The sequence below is a fragment of the Eptatretus burgeri genome, chromosome 8, assembly GCF_056783735.1.
Source record: "Eptatretus burgeri isolate ZD-2024b chromosome 8, Ebu_testis_v1, whole genome shotgun sequence".
Taxonomy (NCBI): domain Eukaryota; kingdom Metazoa; phylum Chordata; class Myxini; order Myxiniformes; family Myxinidae; genus Eptatretus; species Eptatretus burgeri.
The window spans coordinates 12,652,875-12,675,164 of record NC_140968.1 but is presented as its reverse complement, the minus strand read 5'-3'; the positions used below and the strand labels follow the sequence as shown (position 1 = coordinate 12,675,164).

The 22,290-nt window shown below is 44.2% G+C and overlaps 1 protein-coding gene across 1 annotated transcript in view; it reads left to right on the top strand.

The window, feature by feature from the left end:
• The window catches only part of LOC147021121 (uncharacterized), a 256,076-nt gene that overhangs the window by 2,139 nt on the left and 231,647 nt on the right, over positions 1–22,290 (top strand). Inside the window, exons 2-3 of the mRNA XM_085890889.1 lie at positions 86–271; positions 7,368–7,469. Of these exons, the coding sequence (XP_085747015.1) occupies positions 249–271; positions 7,368–7,469 (125 nt within the window). The 5' untranslated portion in view covers positions 86–248. The remainder of the gene's footprint in view (positions 1–85; positions 272–7,367; positions 7,470–22,290) is intronic.

Genomic DNA, 22,290 nt, shown 5'->3' with positions numbered 1-22,290 from the left:
ACATAATCGCAAAATATGAATGAAACTATTGTTAACTTGTTTGGTTACCATGACGTGCACATTCGTACCTGTGTAATTGCCGCAGGTGATGCGGACGTGAAAGGATGTAACCAAAAGGATACAGAAGGAACTTTGGTGCATAAGGAGGCCATTTGGCCCATCATGCCTGTGCTGTACCAACCCCATCATCCATCACCCATCCACACACAAGCTACCGCCAAGTCCTGCCAATACCCCCATACTCCTCGATGACTATCTCCAATGCAGCCAGGTACCTATCTAACTCCCATTTAAACCTATCCACCCCTCCACCTACACTACCTCTTCGGAAAGACCGTTCCATGTGTTGACCACTCTCCGACTGAAAGACCCGTGCCTTCAAACTGTTCACCAAACTCTCATCTTATTTACCCTCAAGCTACGGCCCCTGATCCGATGTGAAAGCACCACTTCAACCATCATATTCACACCTTGAGCAAACCACTTTTTTTCTCTCTAAGATGACCACTTGTCTGTTATGAAAGCTGTGACCATGCAGGTTCATGTGCATATACACAGCAGAGTTCAAAGCCTCTTCATAAGCTGGACGACGATGTTGCTTTATACGGGCCTCAAGGCTTTGCTGAGTTTCTCCGATGTAGTTCTCAGTGCATGATGCGTTTGAAGTTAATTCGAACGATGTACATCAATTTATCGATTTAACATCAAATTTATTCAACATATGCAACAGAGCGATAAAAGAGTGTCCTTACTTAAAGAGCTATCACAAGAAATGTACTGTCGGACCCCGCTATTCGCGGGGGATACGTTCCTGGAAAATTCCGCGAATAGCAAATCCGCGATATAGCGGGGCATTGTTTCAATGGAAAAAGGGGGGATAGGTTCCCGGCGGTTAGTGATTGATGAGGAAAAATAAAAAATCGCGTGAAAAACCGCAAATACGTCCGTGAATAAACCCAACTCTTCCATCTATTTTTGTCATAATCCATCCACAATTTTTTGAGATATCATGCTACATATCATTTTTGGCCCTCTCAATGGTGAAAATAATCACTTTAATAATGAAAAACTAGAAATTAAAAAAGTTCCAGTTTCCGGATCCGGATATTCACCAAAATCGAATCAGTTCTTCCTTGTCGCACTCCCAACCTGTCCACACCTTTTTGAGATATTCTGCTCACAGACAAAGGAATGAAAACATAAGCCCAGTCCTTCTCTGGTGACGGAGGTAATATTGTTTGAAAGAACGAGACCACGGGTTTATACAATCAATTTCGCATTTTTTTTTTTGTATTGCAAGTGAACAAGCAATTTCTCGATTATATTTATAAATAAATAAAAGTGTGTGTGTGTATATGTGTGTATGTATATATATATATATATATATATATATATATATAATGGCAGCAGCACTTTTTTTAGTGTCTCCCGTTCATGCAGGTGTTTGTAAATGTATGACAAGGTCATTAGTTGACAACGGACAAATCAAAACTATGCAAAAGATTTGAATATGGACTCGAGAATCACGAAACATGTGCTCAGAAGCGAATGCCAAACAGACGAAGGAAGAGAAAGACTTGTTTAGAGTAATTTGGGAGTGTGTTTGTATGTTAATGTGACGTTTGGGTTTAAATTAGAGTGATGTGCGATGTGATGTTCAACCATCATCTTACTTGTTTTGGAAAAAAAAAGATGTTTTAATGTGCAAGGTGAGCCACACACTCACCTGCAAATTAAATAAATCCATTAGTAGATGATGATTTTATTTATTTATTTATTTAATTTTTATTCTTCCAAGGTTCATTGTTTGGGGAATGTGATAGGCAAAGACATTTTGGAAAAATCGTTCTTCAATTAAAAACAATCCTGGACTTTTCCGGATCTCAGACCCTGAACTCTGTCTGAAGTGTCGTTGGTTTGGGTTGTGTTTATGGGATATTAATGCCCAACATGTCTACCATAGCCAAACCCCTGAAAAGACCATAGTCTATGAAGGAGGGGACCCAAGTTGCCTTTGTCCCCTGACCTGGACTAAGCCTTGGAAAGTTTGACAACTACTTTGGGAATGCGATGTTTTTCTATCCTGACCTCAGTCGGCATTTTTTTTTTGAATGCCAGACCGATGTCGGCGATTGAGCTTCAGAGTAGCGTTTTACCAAATGGTGGACGGGAGATGTAACGTGATCATTTTTTGCCAGCAGGACTTCTTTAATTATTGCCACGTTTGGGGGATCTTGGCCCAAAATTTTGATGAACCGACTTAACACGCCTGACGTTTGACGAAGCAGTTAGCATGGGAGTTTCAGAAATTTGTAATTTGTTCATGTTGTTTGTGATAGCTCACCTACTCTTCACGAAAGACAGACACCTTTGGCACTTTAAAGTTCACCAACTAATGCTAACTAAATCGAAAGTTTTCCTGCAAGTTGCAGTCCCGTGTTTGCCGCTGCAGTGCCGCCTGCAGCCTGTTCAAAACACTTGGATGGTGAAATAGAATCTCCATTGCAGGAAGGGGTAGCAAATATGTCACCTTGAGGGGGATCCATCTCCAGATTTGAACTTGGCTCTCTTAACCTACAAGATAACGTCTCAACAATACAAGGTGTCCCAAAACAGCTACCACGATTTGATGTGATTGTGGTAACATCTTTTTGGGACACCATTTACATATGTTCCTGGAGGTCTTGTATTTTCTTTCGGTACTATTGAGTACCAGGAGCAGCAGCCTAGTCTTCCTATTGAGAGGGTCCCTCCCACATCTACAGGTGCTACAGGTGGAAGTCTTGGACTATGGTGCCAAAGGAGAAAGCAGATTTATTGGTGTTCCTTGGCAGGTATAAAATCTAGGAAAGAGATGAAAGACTTGTATTACTTGAATATTTCTTTTGGAAACAAAATAAATCCTCAATACTGTTGTAAATCAGTCGTGCGTGTGTGGTTGTATGTATGTGCCTTAATTCAGGCCACACAGATTTAACGGTGATCTCATTTGCACTCATTTCTGATTGTGGCGACTCCATTTATCGACATAGCCTTAGTCATTAATCTGTTGATGATTGAGTATTTACCCTCACTATCATTTTTCGGAGGCTTTGTTTGAGCCTATTCGGGCACTCATTTAATTATTTGTTCAAATCCAGAGTCCACAGATGACGATCTGCCGGTACCCTGGGTCTGGCCTTTCACGGGGCATCACGTGATGCTCCTGAAATGGATTTAAGATGGTGGGGCTGAAAGTAAAAAGCTTCAGTTGACCCTCTGCAAGGAGGGAGAGGCAGGATGAGTTATGGAGCGAAGGAACAAGCATAAGCATATAAAGAGAGAGGGGGGGGGAGTTTCCCCCGCCTGCAAAAGGAAAAAAAGACTAACCAAGAGGATTGGTTCTTCAGCCTCTTTGAAGAAGCAGAAGCGGACAAGAGAGAGTTATTGTTTGATGTTTTGACTGGGAACGTCATGAGGATCACAGCGTCCATCCATCCATCCATTGGGACCATACTCTGTGCAGAGTGTTGATGCTGCGTAAGTAGTCTCCCTGGCTATTGGGCACAATCTTGGATAGCAGCATACCAGCAAGCTGACACTCATTTTGCCAACCTCGGAAGGATGACAGGCAGAGTCAACCCCACCAGGTATTAATTCAACAGCCAAGTGGGATTTAAACTCGGAACCCTAGGATCCCAAGCCCACCACCCAAACCATTAAGCCAACACCAGGCGATCATGGTGTGGACCCTGTATAAGAGGAACCGACTTTCAGGGTTTGAACGCTGAAGACTCTGACACCATTTAGAAAAGGAGACCGAAACTCAACTTGTACGTCAGGATAAATTCCTATTTGTCTGAGTTATTTCGAAAATTGATGAGCTACAACTGAGATGATCACGAGTTCTGGAGGACGATCAATCGGTGACGGGGGGGGGGGGGGGAAACATTTTGTGGTTGGCTGGAAAGTTTGATTTGGGGAAAGGCGATAATATCGCAAGTGGTTGAACAAAGAATGTGGAAGAATAGTTGTTCATTTACGTGTCTGTCTATTCTGTATCTGTACTTTGTGTTTCCCTTGAGCGTGGGAATGTTGAACAGTTGAGTTATTTGAACGAACATGCTTGCACGGTCGATCATAACAGGGCGGTCGTGGGTTTTCATTTTATTTAATGTTTCTCCGTTCATTTTCCTGTTTGCTCTTTTCCTTGACAAGTCATTGCTTTCTGTGCGCCCATACCTTACTGGCCTGAGAACAGGTTATTACCCCGCACGTGTGAAGTGAAAACCGAGGTTAAGCAATTGGTTCGTTTTGTCTGTCTGTCTGTCTGTCTGTCTGTCTGCAGACATTAGTCTATGATGGACGAACTCGATTTCAATTGAATTTTAGATTTTGAACACAGTGCAAAACGAATCGGAACACGAACCTGCAGTTTCGCAGTACTTTGGCTCTGAAATTGGCCAAATGTACGGAATCTCGGCCCGATGGCGCATGCACATTGCGGAGCGGAGTAATTTTTTTACACTCTGCTTGTCTGGCAGTCAAACAAAATTGAAAAATAATTCCAAACAGGAAACAGTGTTTATAGGGAGTCATGAAGGACACAAACAACAGGCACTAATAACTAATTTAACGTAGTAAATAAGGTGGTGTAAAAGATGCCGCATCAACGGCGGTAAACTTCCTACGTCCTTTTTCTCCAGATTGTATATGGTGAGGTTTTCTATGCACTCTCGAGTTTAGAAATGGGAAGGTATTGTGTGGACTGTGTCCATCTCGGTAAAACGGCCAGGTGGAAAGCAAGTCAGAAAGAATTTTTGATTCAGAAGCCGACTGAGCGGTGTTGAAGTGGTGTCGGCGAACCACACATACAGTTCGTGGCAACCTGACTGCTCACAACTGCAGCCAGAATCCGATCTATCAGATTATTTCTTCCTGATCATAACCCATCAAGTGAGGATTTATCGTCCACGAAGACAAAACAAAAGCAAACAACATGTAGGCGGAAGTAATTGAATGACGCTCACAACCATGGCTTGACCTGCACAAAGCCATCATGTGACATTGTTTAGCTTGCAAGTTCAGTTACGTTAATAGAGGTAGAGAGCTAAGTGTTCGGTCGAGTGGTTAAAAGGCTTGTTTTTCCGATTGCTGCTGTTGCTTTGATTGCCAGGTTGCCCATTCTTCCTGACCTGCTTTTGGCGAGCATGTCAAGCCACTCAACATGAGATGAGGAAGACTCAAATGAATTATTTTTTCATAAATATGAGCTCCCTGACGATGAAATTTAATGCAGGAGGAGGCAATGGTTGCCAACCGATGGTTGATTGTCCGTGCTCTATCCTATTTAAATGCTGAGCGTCAAGCAAGGAAGCAGCGCGTACCATTTTAAACGTTTTTGGTATGACTCGGCCGGGGGTTCGAACCACTGATGTTTGCCGTTTTTGTTTTCTTAACAGAGGTAACTAGCATTTCGCTGCTGGCAATGTTTACACTTTATATGGTTATTCCTGAACCATGCATATTGCAACCGGGTGAGATGATTCAAAGTTTTCATCCTGCAGTTGTCAGTGTGCTTTCAAATCTCCCACAATAGAGGCCGAGAAAGTCAAATTTCAGGCTGAGCCTTTTCGACTTAAAATCAACAAGACACAAAGGGATGAAGAGCTTGCTTGGCCTGTCTGTGTTACTCCCATTTCAAGCTTGTCTCATGATGCTGTAATCCCACACGTTCAAGCCCTCCAGGCGGGAATACCCGTGTCGGCCGACTTTCGGTGGGCGATGTACTACAGCACAGTTCTGCAAATTCACTTTATAATTTCTTGTCATTTTTGAAATAAATTTTATTGATTACCACCATATCATGAGGAAAGCGTGAGAAAAACGCTGCACCTTCTTGACTAATATTGTAAAATCACCGCGTGGTTGTTTGCTGATGCGGAGAGAAGTGATAACATGAGACATGAAAAAACAATGCTGGGAAAAATTGGCACACCCAATTGGTAAGTGCCGCGACGAATCGACGAGTGAAGGAGTGAAATGGGTACACCGAATTGGTCAGTGCTGCAACCAATCGACGAGTGGAGGGGGAAAACGGGCTCACCCAATTTCAGTGCCGCAACCAATCAGCGAGTGAATATTGGTGACATAGGTACATACATCCACACAAGCTCTATTTAGTCTCAGTAGAATCAATGTACTAATGTCTTTGTAAGTCATGAGAATGCACATGTTGATGTCCATACTCTTAATGAGAAAATGATTCCACCGTCCTTACATCGACCATACTATTTGTGTTGCTGTTCCACCTAAACATTTTTTGAATGTCGGGATAAAATGGACAGTTGTCAGTTTGATGGAGAAGGAGAAAAATATATAAGGCCAATTGTTCAATGTTTACATTTACATCGAAAAGATAATAAAAAATATTGCATGCAGTAAAAGTAATTTTAAATTGTTCAAGAGGACTTCTTATGGATTGCATCCACGCAGTGGGAAGGGGATAACCCAGGTGTACGGAGATCAGTCTCATAATAACATATTACCTCCCGTTCGTCTTCCTGGTATCCTGACCATAGGCAGGTCCAGTCCCCCCAAAGCACCAAGGATTACACTGGGTGGTTTGCCTTTGCCTGCTCAGTAGTGATCAGGGCAATAACTTGTAATTTGTTCAGGGTGCCAATGATGACTCGCCAACTCTTTGAGAAGGACACCAGGGGGATCTTTAACGTCCACCAACTAATGTCGGCAGTTTAACATCATTCCGAGGAATGGCCCAAGTGCTAATGAATCGCCCTGCCTGCAGAACACCAGGACGGCAGTTTAACCCAGGTCGGGATTCAAACCCAGGTAGGGATTCAAACCCAGGCTAGACAGCTCACAAGCAAGTGCGCATACCTCATACCTCCTCGGCCATCCTACCGGATCAACACAAACTACTCCCTTTAAAAAGCCTCTTATGAGGAATATATTAATTACTTGTAGGGTGGGGAGCATAAAATTTGCACCAAATTGGAGTGTACGTAATAAATAAATGTACTTTTAGACATAGCCCCTGGGTCTTTGTTATTCTCGAGACATGGCCTTTATTTGGAACAAGAGGATGTTTGCAACTCGGACATGACGTGCCGATTCCAACATATACACATGCTTCCTTCTACCAAGAAATCAGGAATACAATGAGGAGTTTGGTCCAGCTTTGCAGGTAGTCGATTTCGGTGACATTGGTGGTTTGATCATTGTGCCGCACACGCAAGTGTGATGTGTTAGAGGAATACTTTCAGCGATCTCAGAGGCAATGAATTAGGTGGTTGACCCGTAACGGTATGCAGTGCTGTATATACCCACTAACTAATCAATAAACCCATATGGTGCCCCTGCTGTAGGTCTACACAATTTTCCGGAGACCTTCAAACAGGAAGGAAGGCGCTTGACCCCCACAGCTGCGCTGAAGTGCCGTGGTCGACCTCCTACGACAAAGCACACGGGTAGGTAGACAGCGGGTTGTTGCTAATTCGAACCTTGTGAGACCTCCTCGTGTCCGGTGTGCAATGGTATCCCGCGTGCCTACAAGAGAAAAAGCAACTGTAAGACACCCTCGACGACATACCAACTCAAATGACATGGCGTGCCATGAGGGTGGAAAGGGTTATTGTTGAGCTTAAAGCTCAAGGGAAAGGTGGAGTAACGGTGGATGAGGCTGTGGAATGCTTGCACCTTCCACTGAAGGGAATGCAGGAATATTTGTCATGGCTGGGCGGAGGATAATGGTGGCTTAGTAGAAACTGTTGAAAGATGTGTGAATTTAATTCTCCAAGGATTTCAACTCTCACTTCTCTTTCCTTCCTACTTTCCCAACATTGTACGGTTCCAGACGAAATGACTCGACAATAGAGATGCCCCGAGCAGACACAAACTTTTAATTTTGACTTATTTAGTTTCACTGCATGGAAAACCAGGACTCATCATGCGTGCGCAATGGGATCACTCTGCAGACGGTGGTGACGCAGTGACACAATGGCTTAGTCATGATCTTCCCATGATCTTCCCAGCAGATGTTATGTATTTCCGAACATTTCTGGTTTCAATGATGCACATCCTTTTAGGTATCAAAAGAACAGCTCTGAATTAGTGTCAATTGGAGAGCATAGCAAGTACAGCTGCGATGAGGTCGACAAAAACCTTGTAATAGGGTAGGAGTTTAAACTTCGGTGGTGTAATGATTCGAGTGTCCCCGACGACTCTCGGGGGGTCGAAGGTCGCGGGCGTGATGGATCTAATGGTCTCTTCCTGCATTGAAGTTCCTTGGAAAGGAAATCCTACTATTAATTTGCAATTGGCCACTGGCTTTTGGTACCAATACAAATTTTTATTACTGACCATCGGCATCAAAAAGCTTCATATATCGAACAACCGGTTTCAAGTAGAGCCACCTTGCTGCCATCAGAGCATTTAAATTGTTTCAGATGTTACGTGGCAATAAATGTGAATTGTTGCTCCCAGCTTGCCAGCTCGATGACAGAAGACACCGTTTGAATTTTTGCCGCCTTCATCCCGACCCCGTTTTAGAGCCCCGTGCGGACACTGGAAACTTGCTAGTCATATTTAAGGACAGAGGGAGTAGATGGTCGAAGATCGCACGGTGCATGGAAAATGATTTTGTCGTGTAATGGACCATCGTCGCTCGGTCCAAATCTGACAGAAACATGTCCCTGGGGGCTGGGGGCATATCCCCGGTCTTTCAAGGAAAGACCTTGAAGAGTCTGAGAAACCGACGTGCGTTCAAGCCAATTGGAACATTCATCGCGAACCACTGGCGCTCGGTCCCTGCGGACGTGCACGGTCGCCTAGGAGGCGGAAAATATTTCCGAGAAGCACTTTGTGCTGAGCAACGCTTGACTGAGGCATAATGACGGCCACATTTCACCGACCTCAACGCCCGCGCAGTCGGGTCCGTCCTGCCTTTGTGTTGCGGAATGACCCTCACTCACACCATGACGGCATGGGGCACGCTTTGGGGAAGGGGATATGCAGGAGGACATTTCTTGTTTTAGACATCCCAAAGACTTGCGTCGCTTTTTTCAACAAAAAAAAGTTTGTTTATTGTCATCCTGCTCAAAAATTTCCAGTTGTATTTGCACATTTCAGGTCTCATCCAAAAATTCCCCCATTGCATTGGAATTGGCCTCGAGGGCTTTCGGAACTCGCTTTCGACGTGTATCATTTCCCCCCATCGAAAGACGTGAGATCGTTATCCGACGCTGAATTGCACACACGTCGTCTCTTGGCGACAGTAACTATAAATGTTTGTTTTTTTCCTCGATGGAATTTTGCTTTGACAAGATATTCCTCTTATTGCTCATCTTTACAGGTATACCAAGACTGCATTCTGAAATCTATGAGTTGGGTGTATATTGCAAAAAGTTGAAGGGGATTTGATTAATCCAAGCTCAACACAGCCCTCCGAATACAAATGTGTGTGTTCGGTTCTTGCAATATTTTTCTTTCAGCTCTCTCCCATTCCACCCTCTCTACACCTTCACGAACCTCACCTGTTCCATCGCTGTATTCCTTTACAATGAGATGGAAAGCACTCGATATTTGACCATGAATGACAACAACATCATCATCATCATCGTCTGTAACCCCCCACCAGCAACTGTTTTTCTTTTCGGATTATGAGTTTATATCACCACCGCCTTGACATCCACACAACCGCCCACAAGCATCAACTGATGGAAGCACGGACAGCCCGCATGTCCTCCCAGTGCTTTCTTCCAAATCCCCACTCCCCCCCCCCCCCCACTTCCATCCTTCCACCACAAAGCCAGATCACAGCCTTAAGCTCTTCTCAGGGAGATTAGGTCAGGTTTGGGGTTGTAGGGTCTGCGCTGCACATTGACATTTGAATCCCACTTATTCTGCTGGGTTTGAATCATCCACCTCGTTCCTTTGGCATTATCACAGGAGGAGTGGACGGCGATGAGTTGTGCCATTACATTGCAGAAAAGATCTCCTTAAATAAGAAATGTCTCAATGCAAAAGTGTTACAGAAAATCACGAGACCTTCCAAAGCCCGAAATCACAACCACACAGGCCGTTCCTTCGCTCTCACGTGCCCGTACGTGCGTGCCCGTACATGCGTGGACTTGCGTGGCCGTACATGGAAAAAAAAAAAAACACTTTCAAACTGCGTGCCAGAAACAACAACCACACAGGCCGTTCCTTCGCTCTCGCGTGCCCGTACGTGCGTGGCCATACATGCAAAAAAAACAAAAACTTTCAAACCGCATGCCAGAAACAACCACCACACAGGCTGTTCCTTCGCTCTCACGTGCCCGTATGTGTGTGGCCGTACGTGCATGGCCATACGTGGAAAAAAAAAATAAAAACTTTCAAACCGTGTGGCAGAAACAACAAACACACAGGCCATTCCTTCGCTCAAAAAAAAAAAAACTTTCAAACAACCACACAGGCCGTTCCTTCGCTCTCATAAACGACGACTGGATTGGGGCATTGTGTTTATCTATAAATGCGCATAAGAAATCGAGAAATTATTAGAATACAGGAAGTCATCACTATCCGGAAGTCCATACGTTGTAACCCGTAATGGGGAACGCGCTCTAACTTGGCCATAACTTGGGAACCACTTGTCCGATTAATTTGAAACCTTTTGAAAGGCAAACAAACAGAGATTGCTGGAATTATAGAAAGATAGAAGATAGATACTGTGGGTGCAAAACGCCAAGCAACGTGTCCTGTCATTAATAACTGAGGATCTCTTCCCCAATGGCCACGCCTATGCAGCAACGTGTCCTGTCATTGGTTTGGTAAATAAATGGCCATAACTTGGGAACCACTTTTCCGATTAATATCAAACCTTGAAAAGGCACATACTCAGGTCCCCAGCAATATACCTGGCAAGTTTCAATTAGATCGGACCAGTGGTTGTCACACACACACACACACACACACACACACACACACACACACACACGCACACACACACACACACACACACACACACACACACACACACACACACACACACACACACACACACACACCCTCTCCACCAAATTTCATCCAAATCTGTCAACAACGTTTTTAGATATCCTGTTCACAGTCAAACGGACAAAGAAACAAACAGACAGACAGGAATGAAAATATAATCTCCGTCCACCTTTGGTTGCGGAGGTATTTAGTCAGGACACAGTTTCTTGAGGAAATGGCTTTTAGTGGCAGTAATCAAAATGCAAATATTTACAAGGAGAGAAAGCAATCAAGTGGCATATATGTACAACAATTAATCACAGAGTGCATGCATTCCTAAATTATCCCCAACATCACATACCCACCTTCAGAACCTTAACAGTGACTGATGACTGAATTAGGCTAGTATCATGCATCCAATGTGGAAGGGAGAGATGGGTGATTGGCAAATAAGATGAGATGAGGACAGAAAGATAGATGGGGCCAGTACGTGCCCCTGAACACCTCGTGCTGATTTGGTGGGGCCGGTGTTGACTGTTTATTCTGGCTCGCATGTCCTGACTGAAACCTGAGCCATCCACGCTCCACTCCTGCTTCTTGTACAGCCATGGCTCCAGCGTTTCCCCGTGGGCCAGTGACGTCACTCCCGGCAAGTCTTTAACGCAACTCTTTGCGGAATGCCGAGGTGATCTATATGAGGTGGAGGGTCCAGCAACATAGCTGGCACGCATGGGCACATGAAGGCGAAGGTGCATACGGGCAGAAGGCGAAGAAATAAGGAAGATAGTGAAAGGATAGAGACAGGAGACGCAGGAAAGAATGAAGAACGAAGAACAAGTGGTGAAGCAAAGATAGCGAGTGGTGAGAAATGACTATATAAAGTGTGACGGAAAGTGACAGAAAGAAGTACTTCGGGTCGGAGTCGTGCCACCAGAGAACGTAGCTATCGAGTCGCTCCAAAGATGATAACGGAAAGCGCTCCAAAGCCCAAAAGGAAGAAGTAAGAATGAGTGAGCAAAGCGAAAGGAATAGTTAGGCAGCAGAGCAAAACAACTGTGCATTTTGTGCCAAAAGCATGAAATTTGACATACATATAGAATGTTATATTACGAACATTTTTAGTTGTGGAGGCACCTCAAAATTTTACTCTGTGTACATGCGCAGTCATTTTTCCTGAGCACAGGATGAGAAACATCAGAAATCTGAATGTATCCTTGTGATTAATGGAAATTAAGTACTAAAGCTTCAAAATATAATATCATGTTGTATTCAAAAATTATCGATTTTTGCACTAATTGACCTTTGACCCCTGACCTAAGCGAAATCGGTCAATATGTCCTAAGGCAAAGTTGTAGTACTCATTGAGTGCCATGAACCTGCAAAGTTTCATTCGTATCGATGCACTCACCTGGTCGCAAGGGGGCCTTCAATTTTCGCCAATTTTCGCGCATACCCTAATTGTAGGGGGCGCTGCGGGTAAAGTATTCCATATATCAAAAAAACGGAATATATTTGATAGAGCATCACCTGTAGATCATTCGTGCCAAATTTCATAACCCTACGTGGGATAATGGCTTTCGGAATCGATTTCGCGTGAACGGTACCGATTTTGAAGCTTTTTCGGTTGTTGCGAGGGAACCAAAGCATCCCGAGCAACCATCACAATTTCCAAAGCACTAGGTCATAAGATGTACCTACCACCCGAGTTTGGTCAAAATCCGCCCACGTTTACTACCAATTATGCTGATGACAAACGAGCAAACATCCAAACAAACAGACAGAATTACTGACAATAAGGGTCACCTATTTCGGCGGCTCAACAGACAGAAAGAGGTGAAAACATGACCTCCTTCACCTTCGGTGGCAGAGATAATTAAACAGTTTTGGTAGCTTGACTGCATGTACTGATGCTAATTGTGGGCGTCATCTTATAAGCAAGAGATTCGGGGTATATTGAAAATGGCGGCCTCGAGAAATTTTCAAAACCTGCTCGGCCAAATCACACACCAGCTAAAAGAAGTGTACCCCCAACAGACGATCCAATAATGTGCGCTAATTACTCTGCTGAGTCACGATCGCCTGAAATCAAGCAGGGCATGTTGAATTATGAACGGATGTGTTGATGAGGATGATCTGATCTCTATTTTTGACATAATATTCCCAAAAATGTCCACAGGGATTGGTTTATCTTACAATCAAGGAGTCATATAATTGCATGTGCATCGCCGATTTGTATGAAGCGCCATTGGGGTTCTAGTTCATTGGGTGAAGCGATTCATCACTTGCCTCAGCTCAGCAACGGTCACCCCAGATTTGGATAGCAATGCAACATTTTCCATTGTCCATTGGGACCATACTCTGTACAGAGCGTTGGTGCTGCCGAAGCAGTCTCCTTGGCTATTGGGCACAATCCTGGACGGGTCGCCACTCCGACGCAGGATACTTGAATGACTCGATCATCCCAGCAAGCTGGTACTCATTTTGCTGACCTCAGAAGGATGGCAGGCTGAGTCAACCCCCTGGTGAATTGATTCAGTGGGCAACGAGGCTTGAACTCAGGACCATCGGATCCCAAGCCGCCACCCTAACCACTGAGCCAACACCAGGCTACAACGCAACAGATAATGTCATTTAGATTGTTTGAGGTTAATTCAGATCCTCAAACACTCTCCATCACACAAGCAAAGTGCAGTACACTTGAGTGCAGCCTTTTTGCATATGCAACGCTTGAGACCCCCTTTCTTGCAGCGACAGGAGACTGGCTCATAACAACTTTGTGATGCTTCTGGTGGTGTGGTACAGAACGGGTCACATGATCCATTCTCATTCTTCACCCTACCCCAGTTAGTTGGAGAAGGTAGGACAGGAAGTGTTTGCAGTGTCTCCCCCAGATATAGCCACCCTGGTAGACCGACCTCTTCACATGTTGTTCAAGAGCAGCGTGGGTAGGTGTATACCTTGTGCAGGTGTATACCTTGTGGAGATGTTCTTTCTGGCCGTGTTCACCTCAGAGCAGGTACTTGTCCTTTCGTACAGGAGTTTGACAAACCTCTAACATGCATGCTTTCTCTGTTATACGAGTTGGTGTGCATGATAACCTCTCCAGTGCACTTGAGTTCCGGCAGAGAGTTCCAGGTCACCCAGGCAGACCTCTTGCCATGTCCGGAAAAGGCTGACATGGTATGTCATCCAGTCAAGGCATGGAACATTGGAACATGCAGCAACATCCGACTGTCTGCCTCTTCGTCCGATCCGATCCGACAGAACCTGCTCAGCATCAGTGTGGGACACAGAGAACCTGCTCATCATCAGTGCTGCTCAGTTGTTTGTCTTGTTCCTGAAATGACTGTGTGATATAGCTTTTGACAAAAAGCTGAAAAGTTTTTTGTTGTTGTTGCTGTCCACATGGAGAACGTTTTGCCAATTGCTCGGAATTGCAGTGGTTCCAACCACACGTCTGCGCATGCCTGTTCCCCCACTTTGTTCTCATGGCACCCTTAAGGCCGTCCGCTAAATATCCATCCCAAACCAGATCGAGACGAGTCGTACCTCCAGAGTTGTGAAAAGATATATGGAATGAAAACGTGATGTGCATAATCAATGAAGGTCTTTGCAGAACCAGGCTTCAGCATTTGAATGATGTGATGTGGGGCCTGTGATTCCGCCTCAATAAGACCCTGTAAACATATCAGCTGGGCACTCTTATTGCGAAGCCGCAGTGCGCCAGCTTCCGATAATGATGGTGGACATGCCTGGTTTTCATTAATCCAGATTTCCTTCATGCGTCTGGCAAGCAATGTACATTAGTAAAAAGAGGGTGACATCGTTCTCCATCGTGGTCAGTTGCTGTTTGCCTTTGTTCGTAACTTTGTGCCTTGAATTGTCAAATAAGGGTAGTTTGTTGCGACTGATCATCTGAGCAATTGGCTTGGTTCATTCCACCAAACTGACACTGTGAAACAAGCACAGAAAATTGGAAAAAACAAACAAATCAGTCACACAGCTGTCTGCAATCTCCTTTGTATCGAGTACAAGCAGGCAGTCACTCTCCTCTTCAAACGGATTTACAAGCTCCTGGATCACAGATATGAGTGAACGGACATCTTTCGTAAAGGCCTTTTGGACACTTTCTGTTTGATCATGGTGTGTCTCTTTTGTGAAACGGGATCCAGCGGGCATAACTTGTGTGTGCAGAGCAAGGAACCATGTAGCAAGTTTGGCAGACGTAACCTGATGCACCCTTCTTGTTCGGACAACATGTGATCCTTTTAGGAAGGTGTTTTGCTATTCTAGATGTTGAAATCTCAGTCTGCACCGGTGCATGGGTCCATCCACTTCTGTTCAGCCAGTCTCCAACAGCTTCCAGTTCTGTTCGAGAAATTAGCTCAAGGAAATGAGAGTTTGTAATATGTATCAACTTTGGACTGCTGCGCATGCGCAAGAAGATATTTAATTTGTTCGAGTGGCTCCGTATCTGAATATGTTGGCACACATGTCTACCAATTTTGGTGCTTTTATCACCGAGTGCACAATCTTCATGAAACAAGGAAAAAAAAAAAACATAAAATGTCATAGCCCCCGTTGTTTTGCTGAACGGAGTTAAAGGGCTAGCCCACATTTATGTACAACTAAAATGGCCACCAGTCTACCAGTCGGCCATCTTTGATCAGAACACAAAATAAAGTGAATGGCACACGTATGCCATCGTGCACTGTGTGTGTGTGTGTGCCAAGTTTGAACAAAATCGGGCCACGTATGTCTGAGAAATGGTTGGGGACACATTTACGTAACAAAATGGCCGCCAGTCGGCAATCTTGGATCTGATCTGGAGAAACAAAAAAGATGTGCTTATGTAAGCCATCATTCATTATCTGTGTGCCAAGTTTGAACACCGGTAAGTGCATGTCCGAGAAATGGTTGAGGACGTGTTCGACATTGGGGTTTTCACAACTAAAATGGCCGTCAATCGGCCATCTTTGATCACATCGCGAAACAAAATGACATGCATATGTATACGATCATTTGTTGTCTTTGAGCAAACTACGAATAAAATTCGTCCATACGTGTGTGTGTGTGTGTGTTTGTGTGTGTGTGTGTGTGTGTGTGTGTGAGAGATATAGTTGCGGATGCATGCACGCACACACAAAAATCGAGACCAAATCCATAAGCCCCTGTTTCGGATCAAGTCGAACAGGGCGAATAATCAGCTACGCCGCCTGACTACTTCAGGGTCGATGCACACCACCATTACGCACGCTGTCTCCTTCCGTCCTGTGTTCACGACTGGGTCTGTCTGTGACGAGATTCGTGCTAAGAATAACGGAGAGACTGTTGCAGCCTGTTAAGCCCGTGCAACCTTCCGGTTATCTCAGTCTCTTGATTACGTCTTGCTTCCTGCGTCTCCATCCCATTGTTTGTTGATTAAACCTGTTTGCTTTTCAATGAGTTGCTGCGTATTTTGAGCCGCGGTGGAAGCAAACTACCTTCGCTAAGCCAACCTTGCAGGCTGAAACGGCTGTGCGGTGAAATTAGTAAAACTGCATTGTAGTGGATTATGTGGGTGTGCACAGTCAGGCTAGGTCTTGGGGAAATAATCCTCTGGGGGGGTCTCGTGCCGCCCATCAGGGAGGCCGAGTCCGTTACAGAATTTTTTTTTAATGTTTTGGTTGTTTTTTAAAAGTTTCTTCAAGAAGCTCTACTAATACTTTCCTGCTCATCATCTTGGTGATGCGCTCCAGGCTCGACGTGCTTGGCGAACTCTCACTCCGTGCCCCGTTCCGAGCTGTGACGGGGACGGTTAATCTGACCATCTTTGGCAGGGATTTGGCCACTTCAAGCAACTTATCCAGGAAGCAGGTCATCTGGTCAACCCAGTGGGAGAAACCCACACTGAATTCCGTTTTGGATCGCCCTCTGATCATTTCATCCACCCCGTAATCCGCAATTTTTCCAACGGCGAAAACCAGGCCCAAAAACCAGAGTTTGCCAAACTCATACAAACACCCGTACACTGTCTCCGCGGAGAGGAGTCCTGCTTTTGCTGATGGACGTTGCCGTCAAAATCGCCCCCGTTGCTTACTGTGAATGCTGGCCCGCATGGCCTGATGATCCCTGGCAAGAAATCCATGGCAATTTCAGAGCGCGGGAGTTTTTGACAAGTTTGCTTGTTATGTTTTACATATATATCTATATATATATACACACACACATACATTGTATTTAGATTGAAAGCAGCCAGAATAATGGAACATCTGAATTTCTCTTTGGAATCTCATTCCTGCATCATAGGCAGGAAGGCACCTTTCTGGAATGCTACCTTTTAAAGCCTCTGGAATGCTTCTGTGAAGGAGGATTGAGAAGGAGGTACCATTGATTGGGCAGCACCTAAACACTGCCCCTTGTTTTGTTGCCTCAGCCTCTCCCATGTGAAAAAGTGCTGTGTTCCAAACTTTTGAACGCAACTTGCTTTACAACTTCCCCCTTCCTGAATTTGTCATGAAATCTGCTGGCAGGAATTTGTAATTGGGACACGGTGCCGGGAATAGGTCGCCTGTACCCTTTGCGACGGGCACCGTGGGATCTTTAACGTCAACCAACTGATGCCAGTCGACGGGACGCCTAGTTTAACATCCATCCAAGGGACAACGCAGACATTGATGAATCACCCTGCCCACGAAACACAGGCTATAATAACCAGGTCGAGATTCAGACCCAGGCTACATCGCTCGGAGGCGAACGTGCATACCTCTGTGTCTCGGCCATCCTGACAGCCCTCGTGGGACCATAAACGATCCAAAATTGGATGTAAATTGGCACCATCTCGTTTTATAAACTCGTTTGCCAATCATGTCTCTCAACCATGATGGCAGCAGCTGTAACCAATAACTCGAGCCGATTCATCATGGCAGTTTTCAACTGGACAAAAAGAAATAATTAATGAAAGCTTCTTTACCAGTTCAAAAAGGACTCTCTGTATCCAAGAATTGGTTCACCTTCCACAACAATGTCGTACAGTGTGTAATTGTTGCTACGTACAGGTGTTATCAAATTGGAGCTCGGACTACCTGCCTGTGTGTCGGAAAGTCGATGCTCCGCCGGGAATCAAATCCGTTGTGCATTTAAATATATATTTTCCGTGTGCAGAATGGAAATTAATGTACAAAGGGTCCGCAGTCTTCACGGGACGACGCCGAGTGTAACGAGTGGTCGCACTATTTTGAACGAAGGAAAGGAGAAGGCCATTTGGCGTATTGTTGCCGTGTTGCACTCCGAAATAGATTTTTTTTTGTGCTCCAGATGTAAAAGGTCCATTTCGGGGCTCTGGGTTTTTACCCCGTGGGGTCTTCCAGCCCACGGGGTCGAAGCGCCGCTCGCGTTCCCTCTTTTCTTGTGTCCAGTTCATTTGAACATCTATTTCTCCATTATTCGTGAACAGAATTCGATGAAAATTGACAGGCAGATACTAGACACATATGCGCGGGCACTAACTGAGCCCAAAGTGCGATTGCGGCCCTTCGGGCCGAGGAACGGCTCATTTTGGGCCATTTTTGGCCCATTTTCTTAAAATTGTTATTTCTCGGTTATTAGTGAACGTAACCGAACCATACTTGACAGGTCTATTCTAGAGACCATTCCCCAGGCATTAACTGAGCCCAACGTCAGATTATGGCCCTTTGGGCTGACAAACGGCCCTTACGGCCCATTTTCTTAAAATTGGTATAAAAAAGTTAAACATGCTGGGTGATGCCCAACGCAAAATTAAGTCATGAATGATGATATGAAACCAGCCTCACTCTTGTCAGGTGTTCTGGTTTCTTTTTGTGATGCGATGAAAATCTTACCAAATTTCAAAACTATCTGTCGTCCGTGCTGTCGCTCACCTGAGAGTTGTACGAATGAACTCCCACGCGGTATGCTCGTAATTCGAACTTGTTTATTTTGAAAAAAAAATTCTGGCGTTTCTTATGCTTTCCCATTCTTCTACCAAGTGTCCCCCTGTTGTGTCCATTGACCCTGCATTTTTTGTGTTTCCCTCCTTTCCACTGTGTTTATCGTTTATTTATGGCTTTCCTTATTTATTTCTTAATCACAGCCAAAAACAATCTCATTGATGTTTAAATAAAGTCCAAATAGCCTGGTGTGCCCCTCCCAAAGGATGAACAGCACGCACTATATTCACCAACGGATGGAGATCCGAAGCATCAAATAGGCTTTGGGAAGCCCGTGCAACCCTAACCCTAACCTCTAACCCTAATCCCTCATCCCTAACCCCTAACCCCTAACCCCTAACCCTAACAGCCCAGTAAAAATTGGAGATGCAGACATACGACGCAAACAAGTACTCGGGTTTCAAGATTAGTTGAATCACATCAAGTGCAACAAAACAAATGAATGAGATGTTTTGATTATTATCACTCGATTTCAATATTTGACCATGGAGGGAACTTTTTTTGGTAGATCAGATGTATCATTATGAGGCACAGTATATTGTTTAAACATGTTTGAGGGTATACTTAGGCCTGCATTACAAAATAAAAGTGGAAGAAAAACAAACCAAAGTAATCCTTGTTATCTAGAATATTGTGTGCAATTCTGGTCACCACAACTCAGGAAGGACATAGATGCCATCGAGAGGGTTCAGCGTAGGACTACAACATTGATTCTGGGCCTAGCTCGACTCAGCTATGAGGAGCGGTTGAAGGAGACACGGCTTCATACACTAGAAAGGAGGCGGTTACGAGGAGATATGATAGAGACATTTAAGATAATGAAAGGTAAAGATAAAATAAGTGCAGATGAATTATTCAACAGAGTAGACAGTGAAAGGACCAGGGGCCATAGCCTGAGAGTAACGAAGAGAGTTAAGAGAGTAGTAAGGCAGAGAACTTTTACTCAGAGAGTCGTTAATACATGGAATGGTCTCCATGGAAAGCTAAAAGTGGCAGCAGAAAAAGTAGAAAAGTTAAAATTAAAATTAGATAGGTACCTGGAAGTTATGGAGATAGAGGGGTATGGGGATGTTGGCAGGACTTTTAAGTAGTTTGAGCACTGATGGGTGATTGTGTTCATGTGTACAGAGTGTGATGCCTGTGAGAAGGTCTCGTCAAGGGGGTAGTGTGTGGTCGGGGGTTGTATATATTCTTCAGCCTGAGAAATTGAAACGAACACAATTTTCCCATTGTTATTATTTTTAACACCCTTGTGATATCTCTGAGCCTGACACACCTTTCTCACCCCCCCCCCCCCACACTCCTCATTTCATTCCCACAATTAAATTAAATCGTTTTGACGGATTTATTACCCTCGCCGAAGGAGAGGATGTTGCATTTGGGTCCTCTGTTTGTCTGTTTGTTTGTTTGTTTGTCCGCACAGAACTTTCATGTTTTTCTCTGCAACCGCTTGTCAGATTGATACGACATTTTCACCATAGATGCGATTACTCATGTAGAATGTTCTAATGATAATTGTGACGTCATATGTCAAGTGGTGCGGCAGACATGTTGGAAAACGAAAAAAGTTTGGACCTCTGTATCTCTGAAACCGCATCAAGGAAAATATTGAAACTTGGCACACGGCAACTACTCCTCATGGGGAATAAGTCACTTTTTTCATGACGGCAAAGGTGCCTTCGCTATGACGTCATGATTGCATATATGGAACGCTACAGCCGATCAGTATGAAACATTTTGAGGGTAATCTAGGGATAAAATGGTCCACAGAAATAAAATTGACATCATCGGTCACGTGATTCGGCAGCCGTATTGTTAGAAAGAAAAAAAAAAAAAAAACCTCTGAAATGGCTAACTCGATCAAGGCAAATCCTTACACATATGACCGCCTATCCATGAGGAACAAAAGGTTCACACATATGATGTCATAGGTCACATGGTTTGGCAGCCATATTGGATTTACCCTAAAACTTATAAATATCTTCTTCTCCAGAACAGATGGACAGATCGAGGAGAAACTTCACAGAAATGTTCCCCAAGGCATGCATGTACAAGGTTGTTGAGTAATAATTGAGACCACATGGTTTGGCAGCCATACTGGATTTAAGAAAATATTAAATAATGTTTTCTCTGGAGCCACTTAATCAATCGACAAGAAACTTCACAATTGTGATCTCGTCGTGATGGGGAATGCATGTTTTAAATTTCAATTTGTTTGGACACATGGTCTGGCAGCCGGAATGATTTGATTTTTGATGCGGGAGTTTTTATTTATATATATATTTTTTTGAATAAGGCTCACTTGGCTGTGCCTGGATGGGCTTTTAGGTTGAGGAGTAGCAGCTAAAATGTGAATCCTATCCAGGTTCCTCCTGATGACTTAATCTTTGCTTTTTCCTTGTTTGGGTTCCTTCTGATGACTCCAATGCAAGACTGCACCGACTTGGTCTTCCATGTGTTCTGAATTGAATTTATTTTAATCACTTTCTGAATTCAATTGAATAATAATGTCATGGGTCAGGGTCAGGTGTCCGATCGAAGCGGGGCGTCTTGGTACCCGGTCATCACTGCCAGCAGTTATAAAGTGGCAGTTCTAATTATGTCTCTTATGAATTACGTAACACACCAGTACACAAACGCCACACAAAACTACACAAAATACACTACACAAAACAAGTCCTGGCAAGAGTCTGCAATCTTTGATTGATCTTTTTCTTGTTTAATATGCTGTTGGTGTAGTGCAGGCATGATAGGCCGAATGGCCTCCTCCTGCATCTAATTTCCTTGTTATATACCTTTGCCACCAAAGGTGGACGGAGGTTATGTTTTCACCCCTGTCTGTCTGTCTGTTTGTTTGTTTGTCTGTTTGTGTGCATGATATCTCAAAAAGTTGCGGACGGATCCGGATTAAATTTTGTGGACATGTTGGGTGTGTTAAAACTGACAAGGATGAACTGATTAGATTTTGGTGAAGATCCGAATCTGGATCCGGCTACTAGAATTTTTAAATAGATTTTTCACCATTGAGAGATTGGGTCAAAAACTATATATCTCACGATATCTCAAAAATGTATTGGGTCCGATATGTTCTCGCGGATCAGGCATTGCGTGACGGAGGTATGCGCTCTACCGAGTGCTGTTCTCGTTCCTTTCTGTTATTCCCGTTTACTCAGCATTGTTTCTGTAACTTATCGTCTGCTTCTTCCCATCTACCGTTCCGTCAGTCTATTCGGTCTCTCCTCTGTCATTTCGTCCCTTTCATGAGCCTTGACCGTGAAGCAGCCACAAATCTTGTCGCATTAGAAATCGTTTTGAAAGCGAAGATACATTGCACAAAGCATGTGTGAACCCATGCCATGAACAATCA